This window comes from Staurois parvus, unplaced genomic scaffold, assembly GCF_062004578.1.
Source record: "Staurois parvus isolate SC_StPar_1 unplaced genomic scaffold, SC_StPar_1.0 ptg000746l, whole genome shotgun sequence".
In the NCBI taxonomy this organism is placed as follows: domain Eukaryota; kingdom Metazoa; phylum Chordata; class Amphibia; order Anura; family Ranidae; genus Staurois; species Staurois parvus.
The window spans coordinates 3035111-3058522 of NW_028318542.1; the positions used below are offsets into that span (position 1 = coordinate 3035111).

The window sequence follows — 23412 nt, forward strand, 5'->3', positions numbered from 1 at the left end:
ATACACCTGCAGTGGTTCGCATGAACGGGGTGCGATTCTGATGCGGTGCGGAATTCACACTGAAAACGCTGCAAATTCTGCACCGCATCAGTGTGAACCAGGGTTCAATTGTATCCAATTAGGCACCTAGAATCTGGTGCAGCTGTGCATTGTAACCAATCAGCTTATACCGGTAGGTTTTTTTTGTCTATTGAACAAGCTGAAGTTAGAATCTGATTACCACAGCTGCACCAGATTCTGAGCGCTTCAGTTTTAGTAACCCCCCCCCCCTTCCATTTGTAAGAAATTCCTGTCACCTTAGTTAAGAGAGGAATGCTATGGGGCATATTTATAAATACTGTGCCAATGTCTCACGTTTTCACACAGTTGCCCCAAATAAACACAGAAATTTCTTTTATATGTTTATTTCTTATGATCATCAGCTCCATCTGGTGGCCATAATGCAGTATTTTCCAGAAATACCTCAATAAGGAAAATACTGCATTATGGTCACGATGGCTGATGATCACAACAAGCGTATTAGACACATTATGGTGATTATTTGTGACAGCTGTGTGAATGTTCGAGACATTTGCACAGCAAATATTTATACACGGACTCCTGTGTCAGGAATTTCTGTTCTCCCCGTGACTAGAAACAAACAGTCAGTAATTTCTGTCATGTCAGTGAAGAGGAGAAGGCTACATGTCAGTAATTCCTGTTATTTTAAAGATAAACTGCAAGCAGATATAAAATACACAAAATAATTCAGCTTCGCAATCACAACACATTATGAAAAGTGTTTTCTTTTTCGAATTCAAGCAGTGCAAGTGCCAGCGTATTAGCCTCTTGCAGTCACTGCCAAGCATAGTTCAAAGAGGGGGAGGGAGAAGCAGCGCAAGGAGCCAATTGGGAGGGCTGCAGTACAACAAGCATGTTGATAGGAGGAGAGAGCAGAGTGACGCAAAGATGAGCATAAGTGGAACTACAGCAGGGAAAGACGAGGTCTCCTGCCATGCTAAATTTCAGCTGTGTATTTAGTGGTTTGCCTGGTGTTCTGCTTTAATAAAGAGTGGAAAGTTACTGTATGACTGCTTTTACACTGCTCCGATGCAAAAACGCAATAAAAACGCATATGTGTTTTTGCCGCGTTTTTACAGCGTGTGAAAAAAGGACACGTGACTCAAAAAGCGCACCGAAAATGCAATCCCGGGTCATTTTTTGCTGCATTTTTTAACTGTTTTTGGTGCTTTTTCGATTCATTTCAATGGGGAGGTATGGTTTTAGTACAGTATTTTTACAGCACCAAAAATGTATTTATTATTTATTTCAGGTACTTATATAGCGCCATCAATTTACGCAGCGCTTTACATATATATATTGTACATTCACATCAGTCCCTAACCCTCAAGGGGTGTACATACTAAGGTCCCTAACTCACATTCATACATACACATACTAGGGACAATTTAGACAGGATCCAATTAACCTACCAGCATGTCTTTGGATTGTGGGAGGAAACCGGAGTTCCCAGAGGAAACCCACGCAGGCACAGGGAGAACATGCAAACTCCAGGCAGGTGGTGCCGTGGCTGGGATTCGAACCAATGACCCTAGTACTGCCAGGTGGAAGTGCTAACCATTTAGCCACTGTGTTGCCCAAAAATGTGCCAAAAATACAGCAAGCAGGATTTTACATTTACGCAGCGGACCCACAACTGATCAGTGTGAACAGCTCCACAGGATTTCATAGTCATGTGTTTTTCTTCTGCTTTTTTTAAAAAAAAACAAAATAAAAATGGATCAGTGTGAAAGCAGCCTTGGTGAGGTTAGCTATTCCCGTTACCCTCCCTAGCGTAGCAGTGCGGCAGGTTGTGTCAGGCCAGTCACTCATGCTGTCTCCATGCAGCGTGTGAGTCGCAGATTCTCATTTTGCCCAGCATAGGGATTTGAATCTGTTATTTCCCTCCGTTCTGCCCATATTTGATCTTGTTATTTTTCTTCAGAGAAAGAGGGCAAAATAATCGGATTTAATGCAAATTGGTGTCTGGCTGCAGAAGCTGAGATAAGCAGCTCCATGAAATGCCTGGAAGCCTGTAATATGTCACACGCGTGAGACACATCTGAATTCATGATATCTGGGTCATGTCGCTAGTTCCATACAGTGTGACAGTAATTACAGACATTTGTAAGAACGTGGTATTAACCAGTTCATTGATCAGGACATCTTGGGAACTGTGTGACCAGCTGTGTCCATGTGCTTGACCTGGACTTGTCCCAGGGGCCCCCTCGGCTTAGATGGCTCCATGGCTGCCATACTGTAAACCTTTTCAAATAGGCGTAAAATATTAGTGCAAGGCTTCATACAAGCACAGTGATAGTTTAAAGGGCAGCTCCAGGGTCCAGCTATATATACGCCTGGAACACATACACAGAGACTTTCAACCTGCCAAAAGATGTGTGATGTAGGGGCCATGCCATACCAGTGATCCGCTGCAGCTCTAGCATCTCACCCATTACATTTCTGTTAAAGTGTTACTAAACCCCAGACCCTGCATTCACTATATCCGGTCTCCCCGGGCCCTACATTCACTATATCTGGTCTCCCCGGACCCTGCAGTCACTATATCTGGTCTCCCCGGACCCTGCATTCACTATATCCGATCTCCTCGGACCTTGCATTCACTATATCTGGTCTCCCCGGACCCTGCATTCACTATATCCGGTCTCCCCGGGCCCTACATTCACTATATCTGGTCTCCCCGGACCCTGCAGTCACTATATCTGGTCTCCCCGGACCCTGCATTCACTATATCCGATCTCCTCGGACCTTGCATTCACTATATCTGGTCTCCCCGGACCCCGCATTCACTATATCTGGTCTCCCCGGACCCCGCATTTACTATATCCGGTCTCTCCGGACCCCGCATTCACTATATCCGGTCTCCCCGAACCCCGCATTCACTATATCCGGTCTCCCCGGACCCCGCTTTCACTATATCCGGTCTCCCCGGACCCCGCATTCACTATATCCGGTCTCCCCGGACCCCGCATTCACTATATCCGGTCTCCCCGGACTCAGCATTCACTATATCCGGTCTCCCCGGACTCAGCATTCACTATATCCGGTCTCTCCGGACCCCGCATTCACTATATCCGGTCTCCCCGGACCCCGCATTCACTATATCCGGTCTCCTCGGACCCCACTTTCACTATATCCGGCCTCCCCAGACCCCGCATTCACTATATCCGGCCTCCCCAGACCCCGCATTCACTATATCCGGTCTCCCCGGACCCTGCATTCACTATATCTGGTCTCCCCAGACTCAGCATTCACTATATCTGGTCTCCCAGGACCCTGCATTCTCTATATCCGGTCTCCCCAGACCCTGCATTCACTATATCTGGTCTCCCTGGACCCCGCATTCACTATATTTGGTATCCCAGGACCCTGCATTCACTATATCTGGTCTCCCTGGACCCCGCATTCACTATATCTGGTCTCCCTGGACCCCGTATTCACTATATCTGGTCTCCCAGGACCCCGCATTCACTATATCTAGTCTCCCCGGACCCCGCATTCACTATATCCGGTCTCCCCGGACCCCGCATTCACTATATCCGGTCTCCCCGGACCCCACATTCACTATATCCGGTCTCCCCGGACCCCGCATTCACTATATCCGGTCTCCCCGGACCCCGCTTTCACTATATCCGGCCTCCCCGGACCCCGCATTCACTATATCCGGTCTCCCCGGACCCCGCATTCACTATATCCGGTCTCCCCGGACTCAGCATTCACTATATCCGGTCTCCCCGGACCCCGCATTCACTATATCCGGTCTCTCTGGACCCCGCATTCACTATATCCGGTCTCCCCGGACCCCGCATTCACTATATCCGGTCTCCCCGGACCCCGCATTAATTATATCTGGTCTCCCCGGACCCTGCATTCACTATATCCGGTCTCCCCGGACCCTGCATTCACTATATCCGCTCTCCCCGGACCCTGCATTCACTATATCCGCTCTCCCCGGACCCTGCATTCACTATATCCGCTCTCCCCGGACCCTGCAGTCACTATATCCGCTCTCCCCGGACCCTGCATTCACTATATCCTCTCTCCCCGGACCCTGCATTCACTATATCCGTTCTCCCCGGACCCTGCATTCACTATATCTGGTCTCCCCGGACACTGCATTCACTATATCTGGTCTCCCCAGACCCTGCATTTACTATATCTGGTCTCCCACAGTACACAAAACATGGAAATGTAATTATTTTAATTAATATAAACTGCTAAATACTTTTTCTCTTCAGCAGTATATAACAGTCTTGTGACTTCTATCAGTGTCCGGCCAAGCACTGGTTAAAGCTTGTAGGAGGAGTTTTCTTTCTGCTCTAGGAGGATGCGGAAACCCTGACCCTCTGTCTGGAGAGTGCTGATTGGCCCTGTGCTGATCACATGCACTCTCACATGAAAAAAAAAACCTCTCTAGCAATACACACCAAACTGAGCATGTGCAGAGTGTCTCCACACAATATGTCTTATCAAGAGATGAGAGGGAGACACTGGAAGATGGGGAGGATCTGACAAGTCAGGATCAAACATTGTTTTTACAATGCAGAGGATTAACCCCTTAGGTTCCACAGTGAGTGTAACAAGCATGCTTCACTGCATATACAGACTGATTTTACTGTTGTGGGTTTAGGAATACTTTAAGTAAAAATGAACTACAGTCATTGAAAGATCTGTGTCACAATGTGCGCAGCACTTCTTCGTTACGACACTGACCTTTTGCAGGAAACATAGCTAGCTACTGAATTGCAACAATAATAGAACACAAGTGGTAAGTAGCTGTACCTATCTACAGCATGTTCCCGTCAGCACATGTGCATGCAGTAGAGCATTCGCTGTGTTGCAGTACATTCTCAGGAGATTTTGAGCACCCATGTTTCCCTAAGAGGCAGAATCAAGACATGGTGATGTCACCACCAGCTCCAAGAAGTGGATGGAAGTTGGGGCCCAAGGTATTTTGTTTCTAAAAATGCATTTCACATTTTGAAGTTTTAACCACTTCAGGTCCGGACACTTTTACCCCCTTTGAGACCCTAAAATGCCAGACACTGATATGACGTATGGCTGTGATCAGGACGCTGGTATGGAGTATGGAGGTGATCAGGATGTTGGCATGAGGTATGGCGGTGACCAGGACGCTGGTATGGAGTATGGAGGTGATCAGGATGTTGGCATGAGGTATGGCGGTGACCAGGACGCTGGTATGGAGTATGGAGGTGATCAGGATGTTGGCATGAGGTATGGCGGTGACCAAGACACTGGTATGGGGTATTGTGATAAGAATACTGGTATGGGGTATGGTGGTGACCAGGACGCTGGTATGATGATAAGAATACTGGTATGGGGTATGGTGGTGACCAGGACGCTGGTATGATGATAAGAATACTGGTATGGGGTATGGCAGTGATCACAGCACTGGTATGGAGTATGGAGGTGATCAGGATGATGGCATGATGTATGGCGGTGACCAAGACGCTGGTATGGGGTATGGTGATAAGAATACTGGTATGGGGTATGGCGGTGATCACAGCGCTGGTATGGTGTATGGCTGTGATCAGGATGCTAGTATGGAGTATGGTGGTGATCAGGATGCTGGTATGGAGTATGGCTGTGATCACAGCGCTGGTATGGAGTATGGCTGTGACCAGGACGCTTTTATGGGGTATGGTGGTGATCAAGATGCTGGTTTGGGGCATGGCAGTGATGAGGGTGCTGGTTTGGGGTATGGTGGTGATCAAGACACTGGTATGGGGTATGGTGGTGATCAAGACACTGGTATGGAGTATGGCTGTGATCAGGATGCTGGTATGGAGTATGGCTGTGATCAGGATGCTGGTATGGGGTATGACGGTGATCAGGACGCTGGTATGGGGTATGACGGTGATCAGGACACTGGTATGGGGTATGGTGGTGATGAGGGTGCTGGTATGGGGTATGGTGGTGATCAGGATGCTAGTATGGAGTATGGCTGTGATCAGGACACTGGTAAGGAGTATGGCTGTGATCAGGACGCTGGTATGGGGTATGACGGTGATCAGGACACTGGTATGGGGTATGACGGTGATCAGGACACTGGTATGGGGTATGACGGTGATCAGGACGCTGGTATGGGGTATGACGGTGATCAGGACACTGGTATGGGGTATGACGGTGATCAGGACGCTGGTATGGGGTATGACGGTGATCAGGACACTGCTATGGGGTATGGCAGTAATCAGGGTGGTGGTATGGGGTATATACAAACAAATACATCTGATGGCTGCACATCCACCAGATCACCTTTACTTCTTATAGCATATTCCACAAATATGACAGGGATACAGTATTTGGATGGAGTCCTGTATCCCTGTCATATTTGTGGAATATACTATAAGATGAAATAAATATGATTTTACTGGATGTGCAGCCATCGGATGTTTGTTTGTATATTGGAGTTTGCTGTGGACAGAGCCCGCACCTGGGATTTAGTGTATGTATGGTATTGGAAGAGGCAACCTGTGTTTTTGGGGTTTATTTCTGGTATAGGGTATGGTGGTGATCAGGATGCTGGTATAGGGTATGGCGGTGATCAGGACACTGGTATGGTGGTACAGGTACGTTAGCCCACATCAGCAAAGCTTCCCGTTTGCCGTCTATGGACTATGGATGGACGGGAAGAGGTTACAGTGGAACTAAACCTATCATCAACCCGGCATACCAGGAATGTAACTGTCACAGTTGCTTGTGCTCTCAACCAAAACTGTCAAACCATCAAATGGCTGGTGGCAAGAGGCTAAGATGGCAGCCTCCTTGGCTGAAAAGGATAGGAGGGTTTAGTTCCGCTTTTACTGCTTGCCAACCCGCCGCAGTACATATACTGTGACAGGTCGGCTCGTATAGGCACCGTAACATACCTGAAAGTCGTGGCTTTCTTCCCGGAAACTTGAGCTGCCATTCACTGCAGCAGAAGCCAATCAGCGGGTCCCAGAGAATTAATTATGGTCAGGACCCACTGATCAGGTGAGTGAATGACAGAAGAGAGCCCTGTGTTGGTAAACAACACAGGGCTCTCTACAGACATCAGTAATGTGCCGCAAAGCAGGGAGGAAAAACTGGCACATTTCTTAGTAAAATCAGCACACATTACACATAGTAAACATTGTTAGGCACACAGTTAACCCTTTGATTGGTTTTAAATGTTATCCCCTTCACAGCCAGTGTCATTAGTACAGTGACATTGTCTATTATTAGCACTGATCACTGTATTAGTGTCACTAGTGATGTCAGTGTCAGTTAGTCAGTTCCCCCCCAGCATCAGTTAGTGTCAGATTGCCAGCTGCACTATCACAGTTCCACTATAAGTCACTGATCACCGCCATTACTAGTATAAAAAAAATAAATAAAATGTCCAGTATCTATACCATAATTGTAGACGCTATAACGTTTTTTTTCCTATTTTTCATTGGATATGTTTTATAGCAGAAAGTAGAAAATATTGTGTTTTTTTTCTTCACAAATGTCATTTTTTTAAATGAATTAATTAATTAGAAATTTAAAAAAACAGTGATGATCAATACCACCAAAAGAAAGATCTATTTGTGTGAAAATAATTAAGTGTTCTTGCATGGCAAGACCACTGCCTGTTATCTCACATATATATTCTTATTATTATAGCCAACTTTACCACCCTAACTCCTCCCACAGTTTTTACACTACATAGACAGTAATATACCGAAACGTGGGGATTGTTCCCGATTGGTGCGCTATTACTTTGTGGAACAATTCGCTGAATGGTTCACGAAATATCGGCGTTTTTGTGGTGAAATTGGTCTCATAGGAATGAATGGCGGAATGTTCAGAACTAGAGTGGGAACTGACAAAAGCTAGTTATTCCGCCCACTCCAGTTGTAGACTACTGGTGGAGGCAAGAACACTTCACACAATTTCCCCAGAAATTGTAGCTTTTCTAGTTATATATAATTTTGTTTAAGTACAGCATTGCATGACTGCATAATTACCAGCTAAAGTAGCGCAGTGCTAAATAGCAAAAATGGCCTGGTCGTGAAGGGGGTAAAAGCTTCCTGAGCTCAAGAGGTTAAGTGTACACTCGTTCAAGGGCTGTGCTTTACCGCACAAGATTCACAGGTGTTATCCATATACAGGCAGTCCCATTCATGTCAATTGGGATGCAGCGGCTGCACGGACACAGCCGCTACTCCCAATCTGACATCTGTGTTGGAGCAGGAGTATGTTCCGAATGTAGTGCAGTTCGAGTTTGGGGACACGCACCTGCACAAATGCCAAATTGTGAGCAGAGGCTGTGTCCGAGCAGCTGCTGCATCCCAATAAACGTGAATGGGACTGCCTGCAAGGGGATGTACAGAACACCTGTGCATCCCCAGCAGACAAACAGACCCTCGCACAGATTTACACTTCAGTACACCCATGAGAATGAGGCCTTAAATCTTGTATTTGGAGGTGGTGGGCCTTCAGCAACATGGACCATTCATTTAAACATTCATACTCTGAATGTTTTGCTGTTGAAGGTAGTTAACCCCCTACCCCAGTTCAGTTTAGGGACTTTCTAACATGTTTATAAATGGTGTGGTTTAGGAATACAGTTATCATGTCTGCGTATGCTGATGATGTTTAAAGTGTTACTAAACCCACAAAAGTAAAAGCAGTCTGTATATGCAGTAAAGAATACTTGGTATTCTCACTGTGGGACCTATGGGGTTAATCCTCTGCATTGTGTAAAAAGAATGTTTGATCCTGTCTTATCTGATCCTCCCCTTGTTCCAGTATCTATTAAATATCTTCTGATAGAACAGAGGCTCTGGGGCAAGCTGCACATGCTCCGTTTGCTGTGTATTGCTAGAGTTTTTTTTTACCTTGGTAGAGTGCATGTGATTAGCACAGGGTCAGTCGGCACTGTCCAGACAGAGTTCAGGGGTTCTGCATCCTCCTACAGGAGAATGAAAACTCCTCCTACAAGCTGTAGCCAGTATCCTACTGGACACTGATAGAAGTCACAAGACTACTCTAACTGCTGATGAGAAAAGGTATTTAGCAGTTTATATTTACTAAAATAATTACATTTCCATGTTCTGTGTCATGTGGGAGACCAGATATAGTGAATGCAGAGTCTGGGGTTTAGTAACACTTTAATGTTGATTCATCTAAAATGATGCAATTGGGGACTAAAAACATGTATGCATCATATAATCTAGGGCAGGACATTCTCAACTGGGGTTCTTTCAGAGGTTGCTAAGGGGTTCCTTGAGGAAAGAGCAGTGGCAAATGGATCTCTTGCCTAAAATGACCACCAAAGTAAAGGATCACTACAATTTTTCACATAATGTTTTGCTTAAAGTGTTACTAAACCCACAACAGTAAAATCAGTCTGTATATGCAGTAAAGCATGCTTGTTATACTCACTGTGGAACTTAAGCTGTGCTGATCACATGCACCCTCCCAAGGAAAAAAAAAACCCTCTCTAGCAATACACACTAAACTGAGAATGTGCAGCTTGCCCCCAAGGCTCTGTATTATCAGCAGATGGATTGGGGACAGCAGAAGAAAGGGAGGATCAGAGAAGACAGGATCAAACATCCTTTTTACACAATGCAGAGGATTAACTTCTTAGGTTCCACAGTGAGTATAACAAGCATGCTTTACTGCATATACAGACTGATTGTACTGTTGTGGGTTTAGTAACACATTAAGTACACCCATTGTTTTTTTTTTTTTAAATTGAAAACTCTCTACAACCTACTGGATCAGGTGAATGTACCAAGGGCTGTAGATATTTTTAGTGGGGGTTTCTGGAGACCTGAAAACATGGAGAACCCAAGGGGTTCTCCATGGTAAAAAAAATGAGAAAAGTTGATCTAGGGCAGTTGTCTGCACATTGCGGCCTGGGGCCGGATGCGGCCCTTTGTTTGCCTTTGTTCAACTCCGGGGCACTTTTCCTTGCACTGATGCATGACATTATACATCCCATTGACACCAGTAATGGGGCAATATTCCAGCTACTGACAACAATGGAGCACAAATTCTCCCACTTATGCCAATGATGGGGCACTATTTCTCCTATTGCTGCCAACGATGGGGCACTATTTCTCCTATTGCTGCCAACGATGGTGCTTTATTTCTCCTATTGCTGCCAACAATGGGGCACTATTTCTCCCATTGCTGCCAACGATGGGGCACTATTTCTCCTATTGCTGCCAACGATGGGGCACTGTTTCTCCTATTGCTGCCAACAATGGCGCACTATTTCTCCTATTGATGCCAAGGTGGGGCACTATTCCTCAAACTGACATTAACAATGGGGCACTATTCCTCCCGCTGACACCAATGATGGGGCACTATTCCTCCCACACACACCAATGATGGGGCACTATTCCTCCCGCTGACACCAATGATGGGGCACTATTCCTCCCACTGACACCAATGATTGGGCACTATTCCTCCCACTGACACCAACAATGAGGCACTATTCCCTCCATTAACACCAAGGATGGGGCGCTATTCCCCCCACTAACACCAAAGATGCATTGTTTACTCCCACTGACGCCAGGACAATTTCTACTCCAATAGCTACAGTCCAGCCCCCTAAAGTCTGGAGGACAGTAAACTGGCCCTTTGTTCAGAAGAATTGGAGACCCCTGATCCAGGGGGAGTTAAGCTAGGTTGCTAGTCCATCATGGAGAAGACTCTGGATGTCCTAGCAGATGATAGACTTCTTAGCAGCATGCAATGCCAATACTCAGGTTTTTTACAGCAGGCAACATCCTTCTCTGTATTGAAAGAGAAACAAGAGAGGGAGACATAATTTTGCCCCTAAGCATTTGTAAGACCTTGGGTTGAATATGCAAGTTCAGTATTGGGCATAAGTTCACAAAAGGGATGTTGCTGACCCCTGTCAGGTTTTGTTGCCATCTTCCTGTCCCATAGCCAATACAGGAAGTGAGAGCAAATCCCTCCAAAGTGTGGTAATTGTAGTTTGTCACCAGAGTCCCCAATGGAAGATTTCCATACTATTACTGTTTCAGTGTCAACCCAAAAAGTAGGATTATCTTTTACTTTCACTTTCGATGATAACAGTAAACAGGACAAAAAGAGAGGGTAGACCTCCTCAATGGGGACACAGACAGCAATAAAATTAACAAGTGTTCTAATCCCTCTCCACTCAAAAAAAATTGCCTTTATTTTACACTTTAAACAAAAAAAAAAAAAAAGGATTTCTGCCTGTTTTTTTACACGCAATGCAACATGCAAATACATGTCAACGCACATGCATTTACATGCTCTCAGTGCGCTCATTGCCGTGTGACTGGACAGTTTTCCACAGGAGTTAGTTCTATCAACTCTGTCAAAAAATGAGACTGGATAGGTTTTTAAAAAGGCACAAAATGTAACCGGCTACAATATGTAAAGGATAGAACACTGTAGATTGTAGATTACGGGAGTATCTAATTGCCTCTGGGCATCAGAAAGGAATTTTTCCCTTGTAAGAAAAAATTGGATCATACTTTAAAAGGGTTTTCTAGCCTTTTTATGTGTCATCTCTGGGTTTAAGATTTCGGAGAATGCAAGTTTTTCTTTTTTCATTAATTCTTGTTTTTTAGTTTAACTTGATGACCTAAAAAGTGGTTGTAAAAGCAGATGACTTTTTACCTTACTGTCTTTTTTTGCCGTAGGGTAAAAACCTTTTGCATGTAGCTTCCTTGCAGCCCCCTCCATCCCATACTTACCAGAGCCCGATCTCTGTGCAGTGTTGTGCATGAGAGCAGAGGCTCTCTGAGCTCTCTCCCCATTCATTGGCTCAGATACAGCAGCAGGAGCCATTGGCTTCTGCTGCTTTCAATCCCAGCCAGTGACGAAGGAGTGGGGGGGGGGGGGCAAAACCTCAATCTGTGTGTCTGTTGGACACACAGAGCAGGGCTTGCAAGCGAGCACACACAAGTGCCCCCATAGCAATTGACTTGCTATGGGTTCACTTGGCAGGAGGAGGAGGAGAGGGAGATCGGGGCTGCTCTGTGTAAAACCATTGGACAAAGCAGGTAAGTACAGTGGCTGTAGAAAAGAATCATCCCCCTTTAAAATATTCACCTTTTCTTGCTTTGCAGCCTGAAATGATGACTGACATAGTTTGTATTATCCAGCGGTATTTATTGTAGTGCAACTTATAACATCCAAGTGAAAGATATAACACCAAAATGTCAGAAAAATTTACAAAAAAAAATCAAAAACAGAATCACTGAATTGGAAAAAAGATCACCTCCCCTCCCCGTGTCAGTATTTTGTTGAACTACCTTTTGCTTTAGTTCCAGCTTTTAGTCTGTTGGGATAGATATGTCTCTACAAACTTTACAAATCTAGACTTTGCAATATTTGCCCACTCTGCTCAAGTTCAGTTAACTTTGATGGTGACCGTTTGTGGCCTGCAGTCATTCCACAGATTTTCAGTGGGGTTCAAGTCTGGGCTCTGACTAGGTCTTGCAAGGACATTCACCCTTTTCTCCCTCAACCACTGTGTGGTCATTTTTGCTGTGTGCTTTGGGTCATTGTCATGTTGGAAGGTAAACCTTCTTCCCATTGACAACTTTCTGGCAGAGGGCAGCAGAATTCTCAAGAATTTTGCCCCATCCATTTTTCCTTCTATCCTGACAAGTGACCCCCCCCATGATAGGATATTACCACCTCTATGCTTTACTGTAGGAATAATCCTGTTATTTGCTGTATTGGATGTCTGCCAGACATATTGTTTAGTGTTGAGGCCAAATAATTCAGTTTTAGTCTCATCTGACCAGAACACCCTTTTCCATGTGGCCTCAGAATCTGCAAGGTGTGTTTTGGCAATGCTCAGTGGTGACTGCATGTGGCCTCTCCTGAGGAGCAGCTTTTTACTTGCAACCTTCCCATACAAGCCACATTTGTGGAGAATTTGTGATATTGGTGTCACATGCACACAATGGCCACCGTTGGTCATAAATTCCTGCAACTGCTTCAGAGTTGCTGTAGACCTCTTGGTAGCCTCTCTGACCTGTTTCCTCCTGGCTCTTTCATCCAGTTTGGAGTGATGTCCTGATCCAGGTAGGGTCTGTATTCTACCAAATACCTTCCACTTGTTGATATCAGACATCACTGTATTTCTAGGCATTGATAAAGCCTTTGGAAATGTTTTTTTATAAATCTCCTGACTTTTTATTTTTTAATTATCCTTTTATTAAATTTTCCAGTACACAAATATAACAACCCATTATAATTCACATTCACCAGTACAATCACATAATTCTCTTTTACCACTTCGTGTCTCCTGCCCTTCTTCCCACTACCGCTCCCCCCGTCCCCAAACCACCCCTGTCCAGGTCTACTTAACTAGCTTTTTATTCCTCTTATATTTATCTATAGTTATCTATGTCCCTTTCCTTCTCACACCCTCTTTTACTTGCAGATTCTCCATCATGCTCTCTCCGGGCATTTTCACCCTGAACTCCTAGCCAGTTCCAAGTATCTTTTAGATGTTTTAAATTCTACCCAATAAATTCCTGCAACTGCTTCAGAGTTGCTGTAGACCTCTTGGTAAGCTCTCTGACCTGTTTTCTCCTGGCTCTTTCATCCAGTTTGGCGCGATGTCCTAATCCAGGTAGGGTCTGTATTCTACCAAATACCTTCCACGTCTTAATAACAGACTTCACTGTACTTCTAGGCATTGATAAAGCCTTTGGATTTTTTTTTATCCATCTCCTAACTTGTGCCTGTCCACAACTTTATCCTGGAGATCTTTTGACAGTGCATTGCCACCCATAGTTGATTGTTAGCTTCATTTGCACTAACAGGGACTGAAATGCTCCAGGAAAGCTCTTTTTATGCTGAGCTAATCAAAATGATCACAGCTGAAAGTCAAATGGTTTTGTGTGCCATTGAGAAGGTGACTAGCTACACCTGATTGAGTTTACAAGCCATTTTTAGGAGGGGGAGATGGTTGTTTTCCCAGCTCAGTGATTCTGTTTTTGATTTTTTTTCTCTGACATGTTGGTGTTATATCTTTCACTTGGATGTTATAAGTTGCACTGAGAAAATACAGCTGGACAAAACAAAAACTGTGTAGGTCTTCATTTCAGGCAGCAAAGCAGCAAAATGTGATTATTTTAAAGGGGGGTGATTCTTTTCCATACCCACTATATGGCATGTTTATGAAGACCTTTAATATCACTCTAAGTTTCTGCTTAATTCCATAAAAAGAAAATAGATTTGTTTGACAACTTCAGTCTTTCATGGATATGTGCTGCCTATTGCCTATATTGTTCTGCAGCAGATATTCATGCATATATTATCCTATAGAAGTTAATCTTACATGTCTAGCTGTAGACCTTGAACCCTTTTTGAATAAAAGCACTTTATTCACCCTGTCCCAATCTATGGATACCAAGCTGGCTCAGTAGTCTAAATGTAGGAACAGTGGCCTAATGTATGTAGCTCTAGTTCGCAGGTGACTCTGCAAGCGCCCACACATACAGCCGGTGCTGCAGCTGTCCTCCCTCTCCTCGGGAGAGAGAGAGAGACGGCCGCAGTGAGCAGGAGGACAGCCTGCACACCTTTACAGATCATCAGTAGACACTGATTGGCTACTGTGCAGCCTTGGAGGAAAGAGGATTGCTAGGAATCACCTAGGACTATGGGAGTCCCCAGGAGACACCTTTCTAGTAAACCAAGGATGGGATGGAATTACAGGTCCCAAGTGGATGTGGAGCAGGTGGAAAGAGAAGGAGAAGCTGGGGGCTTAGGGTAGTAGAGACTTTGCTGCCACAACTGTGAATGATCGCCAGTGCCAGGTCCTGGGTCGCTGCTGACATCACTGGTTTTGTGAGAGAATGTCATTTCCAGGTCGAGTCATGGCTGACGTCACCGGTTCCAGACATAATAAGTGGTGGTGAATGGCTGCTGTTTATCACTTTCTGACTACTTTTTAAATGGACAGTGTCACCTATTTTAAGGATACAGTTTGGGTACTTAGCCTTTTTATTATAGGATCTACTCAATTCTAAGAGCTTCAGCGTCAGAACTTTTGGCCCCGATGATTACAAATATACTAGCTAGTGGAATGGGTTGGTGTGGTTGGTGGTCCCCCGAGGTCTGGATCCCATTATTGGTGACAGTACAATAATGGTATTTATTATTACAAAATATGCATTGACATTTGAATTATTCTTTTGAATCTATGCTGATTGTTTTTTATTGGTTACAAGAACATGAAGAAGTGGGGTATTTGGGACCCACTTAACGTGTCGTGACAATTGTTGAACTCCGCCCTACAAAAACCATTCTGAACCTACAAGCATTTTCAATGTTTTTTCTTTTTACAAAGTGAATAAAGTCATGCAATTTTCACAGTACTGTACATGCATTGTATTTTCAGGCATCTTTAACCCCTTTGTGCCTAAGGGTAAAACAAACATTTATGCCTAAGCACAATTTTGCAACTTTGACATCAGTAAAATCGCACATATCATCAAAACTACTTTATGCATCCAGGTGGATTATACCTTGATTTTTCAGGACAAATTGGGATTTCATTTGGTGGTTAATGGTAATGGATATCTCCTGATTTTTTTTATTACCGAAGGAAAACTGGCCCAAAACAGTAAAAAAAATATATATTTATAAATTTAGCTGTATATTTCTTGTTACTAACATAACCCACCACCAAAGAGCAACCCAAAATAAATTCTCCTGCTCCCGATGATCACAGCAATACCACATATGTGTATGTATGTTAGTAGTTGTATGCACCCGTAGTACAGCCCAGAAATAATAGTGCACATATTGTTTTGGGGTTTTTTTTATCCTACCTAAAACACACTGGCAGTAACTGACACTGATAATAATTAAAATGTTTTTTAAATAATCCAACCCAAAATATACTAATCCTAACATTTGAACCTAACACTAACCCTGGCACTGACCTAGATCAAACATTCATCTTGGTATTTTTTTACTTTTTTTTTTTTTTTTTCACACACGGTTGTTTATTTTTCTCTCTGCAAGGAGATAGATATACAATGTATCTCTCTCTTCCATTCAGAGAGAGAGAGAAAAAACGGGGGAAGGGCATTGCATTGACTGATCACTGTGACAGCCAATCAGAGGCTATCACAGCTATCAGATGACCCGGAACCAGAAGTTCTGGGTCCCGATCGTTAGTTCGGGACCTGGGGCTGCCAGTAAGACCATTGGCACCAAGGAGCTAAAGCTCCTTATTTAACCTTGGTGTGTCAGAGGGTGTGGCATTGCCTGGAAGGTCATTGACATGTGGAATCGGAGTAGCCTCCATAGGCTAAAATAAGTTCCACTGATTGCACATCTCATAGCAGAGACCTCACAGCCTGGTTGTAGCAAGGGATGACAGGATACAGCTCCAAAGATGGCCGCTTGGAACGCACCGCTTGGTCTGCGGTCCTGACGTCCTGTGTCACTTCCGGTGAGTGGAACGCACGCCGAGCGGTGCGTTCCAAGCGGCCATCTTTGGAGCTGTATCCTGTTATCCCTTGCTACAACCAGGCTGTGAGGTCTCTGGTACGAGATGTGCAATCAATGGAACTTATTTTAGCCTATGGAGGCAATAAAATAGATGCTTTTACTCATCTGTACAAATGTGAGTGGTCTGGCAATTTTTACCAAATATTGCACTGTGTATTAGCAGTATTACACTATTATATACTTCTTTCCCTTGCACTGCTGTGGAGTGTGGTGAAAGGAGAAGGCAGGAGCGAGTGGAAGAAAATACCCTAGATCATATATGGTGGGAAGGAGCCCTGAAAGCCTATAAAGGGGGTCTAGTAGCCCATAACATCCTAAAAGGCGCAATACTCACCATCATCTGGTGAGTGCGGTTGATGTTTGTGTTTCACTGGTGATTGGTGGAAGCATTATTTCGTTTGGATATTTGTTTTTCACAACTTAATGGGGAGAAAAGACTTTTTCTTCTATTTTAATTTGGACACTACATTATGAATGATATATTTATTTCATTATATATTTTGTTGATAGGTCACTTTAATGAATTAATTTGAATATTTCATATTTTTATTTATTTTTTACACTGTATTTAAGGTTTTGTTTGAATCAGGGTGTTGATTTGCGCTGTTTTTTTGCTTTTTTATGTGTTGGTGTTAATTACCCGTGCGCAGCAGCAATCGACTACTGGGTTGTTAATCTTTGTGGTTATTCCTGTGCGCTGGGGTTTGCTGTATATTTATATGTCGGTTTACATCCACCTACCGATAGATTGACATTCAGCTTCCGATCAGATCTGCCTTAAAAAATGGCAGGTGCAGCTGATCAGACTGTTCGCGTGAAAAGACCTGAAGCCTAGTACATACTATGAGAAATTTGATGGTACATATCATGATATAGCCGAGAATGGTATTGTCATGTACAAAAATTTTCAGCCGACAAAGGCAAACGTAGCTACGTACTAGCGTAGTAGAAGAGGAGGTGTAGGGACGTTCTTTGCTTCCGATCATGCACAGTTTTTTTTCTATTCAATTATTTCAGTATGGTTATTCTAAACATTGAATGAAGTTTGGATGTTGTGTTCATATACAATAAAAATTTTCTTTGTTTTTTTTTTTCATCTGAACAGTCCGATTTGGCTGCCGAAAGCACTATACTACTACAGTGCCTTGAAAAAGTATTCATACCCCTTGAAATTTTCCACATCATGTAAAAATGTAAATGTATTTTATTGGGATTTTATGTGATAGACCAACACAAAGTGGCACATAATTGTGAAGTGAAGGGAAAATAATAAATGGTTTTAAAAATGTTTTACAAATAAATATCGAAAAAGTGTGGTGTGCATTTGTATTCAGCCCCCCGGAGTCAATACTTTATAGAACCACCTTTCACTGAGATTACAGCTGCAAGTCTTTTTGGGGATGTCTCTACCAGCTTTACACATCTAGAGAGGGACATTTTTCCCATTCTTCTTTGCAAAATAGCTCAAGCTCAGTCAGATTGGATGGAGAGCGTCTGTGAACAGCAATTTTCAAGTCTTGACACAGATTCTCAATTGGATTAAGGTCTGGACTTTGACTGGGTCATTCTAACACATGAATATGCTTTGATCTAAACCATTCCATTGTAGCTCTGGCTGTATGTTTAGGGTCATTGTCCTGCTGGAAAGTGAACCTCCACCTCAGTCTCAAGTCTTCAGCAGACTCTAACAGATTTTCTTCTAAGATTGCCCTGTATTTGGCTCCATCCATCTTTCCATCAACTCTGACCAGCTTCCCTGTCCCTGCTGAGGAAAAGAATCCCCACAACATGATGCTGCCACCACCATGTTTCACGGTGGGGATGGTGTGTTCAGGGTGATGTGCAGTGTTAGTTTTCAGCCACACATAGCATTTTGCATTTAGGCCAAAAAGTTCAATATTGGTCTCATCTGACCAGAGCACCGTCTTCCGCATCTTTGCTGTGTCCTCCACATGGCTTCTCGCAAACTGCAAACGGGACTTCTTATGGCTTTCTTTCAACAATGGCTTTCTTCTTGCCCCTCTTCCATAAAGGCCAGATTTGTGGAGTGTATGACTAATAGTTGTCCTGTGGACAGATTCTCCCACCTGAGCTGTTAATCCTCCAGATTTACCATGGGCCTCTTGGCTGCTTCTTTGATTAATGCTCTCCTTGCCCAGTTTAGGTGGACAGCCATGTCTTGGTAGGTCTGCAGTTGTGCCATACTCTTTTCATTTTCGGATGATGGATTGAACAGTGCTGCATGAGAAGTTCAAAGCTTGGAATATTTTTTTTTATAACCTAACCCTGCTTTAAACTTCTCCACAACTTTATCCCTGACCTGTCTGGTGTGTTCCATGGCTTTCATGATGCTGTTTGTTCACTAATGTTCTCTAACAAACCTCTGAGGGCTTCACAGAACAGCTGTATTTATACTGAGATTAAATTACACACCGGTGGACTCTATTTACTAATTAGGTGACTTCTGAAGGCAATTGGTTCCACTAGACTTTAGTTAGGGGTATCAGAGTAAAGGGGACTGAATACAAATGCATGCCACACTTTTCAGATATTTATTTGTAAACAATTTTGAAAATCATTTATCATTTTTCCTTCCACTTCACAATTATGTTCCACATTGTGTTGGTCTATCACAAAAATCCCAATAAAATACATTTACCTTTTTGGTTGTAACATGATGAAATGTGGAAAATTTCAAGGTGTATGAATACTTTTTCAAGGCACTGTAAACAGATAATCTACTGATCATTCCTTGTACGGGAATTTTCATACAATTTCATTCTTATCCTGTGTACGGGCCTATAGTCAACAAGCTCTCAGTTACAGACAAACAGCAGTTTGTGAGGGAGTATGAGGTCACATTACTGCCTTTTCTTTTTTCTGTACAGGCATACGGGAGACTGCAAGAAGCCAATATAAGAAAAATTGACATATGTATGTTAGCCACTTAAAAAAAAAAAAATTTTTTTTAAATGAATAAAATGCTAAATTGTTTAATGATTTATTTAAAAAATATTTAGATTGTAAGCTCGAAAGAGCAGGGCCCTTGAACCCCTCGTGTATTGTTTTGTTACTGTATTGTCTCATGTACTGTCCCCCACTATGTTGTACAGCGCTGAGCAAACCTTTTGGCGCTATATAAATACTGTATAATAATAATAATAATATTTATTAAAAAAAAAAAGAATTAAAAAGAGTTTATCATCTGCTTAGAGCTCAGGTTAAAACAAATAGAAGAAATCTTGCCGTTTATTTTTACTGGCTCTTTAATAATGGCAACTACCACTGTACACACTAGCAGCCATCTTGGAACAGGGACAACTGCCTAATAGCAACATAGCAATGCTATACTTATACTGCAGCAAAATTACTAGAATGAATTTGAGAGGACGTGAAATGTGTTTTAATCCAGGGTAAATGATCTTGTCTCTATCACACACATGTAAATACCACAAACATCTGCAGAGCAAATTAGTCTGCTTCTCAATTTCCAAATGCAGGTGCCCAAACTACAATAGTCGATTAAAATGTGCTGTGTCTTATAATACGCTACGGCACGCAGTGCTATAATCAGCCTCATTGCTGCACAGCTGGCACTGAATGCTGAGCTGGGCCGAGTCTGTGTTAAGCCAACAAGCACGTTGCTGTCAAAGGCAATAAGGGAAAGACATCACTGTATGGCTCAGGGTCCAGAACAAGCACTGTGGTTGCTGCGGATGTAACCAAATCTACAATGCAGTTCTGAGTCCACAAACACGGAATGCGTATCTGGTTACCCAGAAGTCCCACATGCAGCTGATGATACATTAAAGCATCGAGGTAACATTGCTGATAAAGAAAGGATTATTGACATACAATAAGCAATGGCATTTACAGGACATTAGGGTCAATAATTTATTTTATAGGCACATAAATCTAAGACGCTCAATGGAACACATACACATGAGATAACCTGTACGGATAACTTAATTCCCCTCCATACTTGCATTGATATTGATTAGGCAGCACACACATGTCAGAAAAGCCATCTTGAAAATGCGGTCCATCGATTCACCCAATCCAGTGGCAAGCAGTCACAAAGGGCCCAGGATTTCAAAGACAGGGTTCTCCTAAATATTAGTTTGGTATACAAGTGGGGGTATATAACTGCCCAATGAACTGCCAATTGATAACTGGACTATAATCTCCAAAGAAGGAGGCCCTCTAGTGGCCATAAATGCCATGAAAAATAGGATGCCAAACTGTTAAATACCTCTATTGAGTACATTTTGGGCACAGAACTTACCGTGTTTAAGAGATGACCTTATGAAGCAATTATAAAATACGTTTTGTACTACCCCTGTATGTACTTGTACACCACTGCTGAAAGATTGTCAGTAGGGGAGATGTACTGAAATGGGTGCGCTCAGAATCTGGTGCAGCTGTGCACAGTAACCAATCAGCTTCTAAATTCAACTTGTTCAATCAAGCTTTGACAATAAAACCTAGAAGCTGATTGGTTACTATGCAGAGCTGCACCAGATTCTGTGTTCACCAGTTTTGTAAATTTCCACCATTGTATTTAAACTAAAAAAAAAAGCATTAAAGTGAAACATAATTGGCAATTCTGACAGTGTTACATAATTCGTAAATCTGACTAAACCTGTCCCAAACATATGTAGCACAGATGAACAGAATTGAGTAATTTTAAACAGACTGACAAATGAATATATTGGTGGGCTTATTTATTAATCCAAATCACAATCTGCAGAATGCCGGAAATTCATAGCAGATGATCAACTCATGAAAGGTGGGATAGCACTTGCTGCTCTTGGAATTTGCCCCAACACCATTCTCTGCACTACTTTATTAAAGGGGGACTCCACCCCACACCTGATTTTTTTTTCTTACTTTTGTGTGAATGTAAGAGGGCAGGATGACCTATACGCTTCTAAACTTCCTGGGAATTCTACTGAAAGTCTCACTCTTTTTGCTGCATTCTCATGTAAAATAAAATGCTTCAAGGAAGTGTGAGTTATCCCAGCCATAGTAGGTGGGTGGCCCCTGAGAGGTCAGGTGCAGAGATCCCATCACCAATGTTCCCAAGAAGTTCTGAAATGTTGGTGGGTGTAATGGCTGTTTTGGGTGGACTAACCTTTAAAAGTATTCTTTTCTTTTCAAAAACACTGGCCTTTATTTAACAGCAGAAAAAAACATGTGCAATGGGCAATAAACCATAACAACAAACCAGGCAGTATACCATTTGGTCTGATCATCCACATTCGGTAAAAGTGGTGTGATTGCAGTGGGACACATGTGATGTGATTGCAGTGGGAGACAGTGGGGCACATCATTAGTACCAAATTATTCAATAATGCTCAGTATGGGGGAGATTTACTAAAACTTGTGCACTCAGAATCATGTGCAGCTGTACATGGCAACCAATCAGCTTCTGACTTCAACTTGTTCAGTTAAGCTTTGGCAATAAATCCTGGAAGCGGATTGGTTTCTATGCACCAGATTTTGCACTCTCCAGTAGTAGTAAATAACCCCCTAGAGCTCTCTCAAGAGCTGCCACCTCATATTTTCTAATGGCTGAAAGACCCCAAAGTACATTATGATAACAGGTGCCTTACCTTTTCGATCTTGTCAAGCCAGCCCTTGTTCTGAGTCAGTTCAGCCATAAACGCCTGGTGCTTGAGCCATTTTTTGTGGAGTTTCTGTGTCACGTCCCGTGAGTTATCCCGAGCCATCAGTGTCTTCTCATTGATCCAGGCATCCAGCTGTGGAGGACAGAGACGAGGATGAGAGCAGAGGAGCCCATATCTGGAGGCCGGAATGGACACTTCAATTGTTCCAGCTGCATTATTCGGTGTCAACGTGGATAGCGGAAGGAGCAGGATGCAATGTCCCACTATCCACTAGAATCATAATAGTGTAAAAGTCTTAAAGAGAGAAATGAATGCTAGCGAAGATTTTAGGATGAAAGTAAAATATTCTGGGGACACCCAACAAAAGCACACAACAAGATATCGGAATGAATTGAGGGGCTATATGGTCTGGGGGAGTGAGAGGTGACAAAAATAGCAAGGTTGAAGAGTGATAGACAAGAGACAAAAAAAAGAAGCAGGAAAGAGTACAGTCATTAGTAGAGTGAGTGGGATTCCTCAATAGGAAGAGTCAACCAACAGTCACGATAAAAGAAAAGTGACAGCAAGCGTCAGGAGACAGAGACAGGGAAGTCAATAAGGAAGCAAGAGAAGGACAGAAGCAGCAAATGAAAAACTAGATCTAGTGTGTTATAGAGCATGTAATAAAAGGTGAGATCAGGACTTGACAATTAAACAGGCAGGACATAGAAAAAAATACAATCAGCAAGTAAAAGGAGCAGAAAGAGACTGAGAGATGACCATAGCAATGTATAAAGAAGCACACTTATGAGAGCAATAGATGATATTGTTAGCAAACCGGTAACATGGCATGCTGTGAGAGAGAGAGAGAGGCAGCCAGGTATCACAGACAGGTATCACAGACAGGTGTGAATGATGATATCAAGAATCCATGAGGGACACAGTCTGACAGGTGAGACTAATGAAGACATTCACAAGACAGACAGAAATGGTCAGAGAGGGACAAGATCAGGAATGGTGAGCAGAGACAGACAGGTAACATACATGAGAAATACAGAAAGACAGATGAAAAAAAAAATAAAAGGGTAAAATACAGAGATTGTGAGTGAAATGAACAGGATGAATGACAGACGGACAGGTGAGAGCCAGAGATGGCAGGGTACAGGGAGAGCGGTCGGTGGAGTGGAAAGGAATAAACAGGAGACTGCAAGAGATGGTG

The 23412-nt window shown here is 43.2% G+C and overlaps 1 protein-coding gene across 1 annotated transcript in view; it reads right to left on the reverse strand.

The window, feature by feature from the left end:
- Window positions 1-23412, reverse strand: part of SPTBN4 (spectrin beta, non-erythrocytic 4) — a 240366-nt gene that overhangs the window by 69619 nt on the left and 147335 nt on the right. Inside the window, exon 20 of the mRNA XM_089654174.1 lies at window positions 22200-22346. Within this exon, the coding sequence (XP_089510300.1) occupies window positions 22200-22346 (147 nt within the window). The remainder of the gene's footprint in view (window positions 1-22199; window positions 22347-23412) is intronic.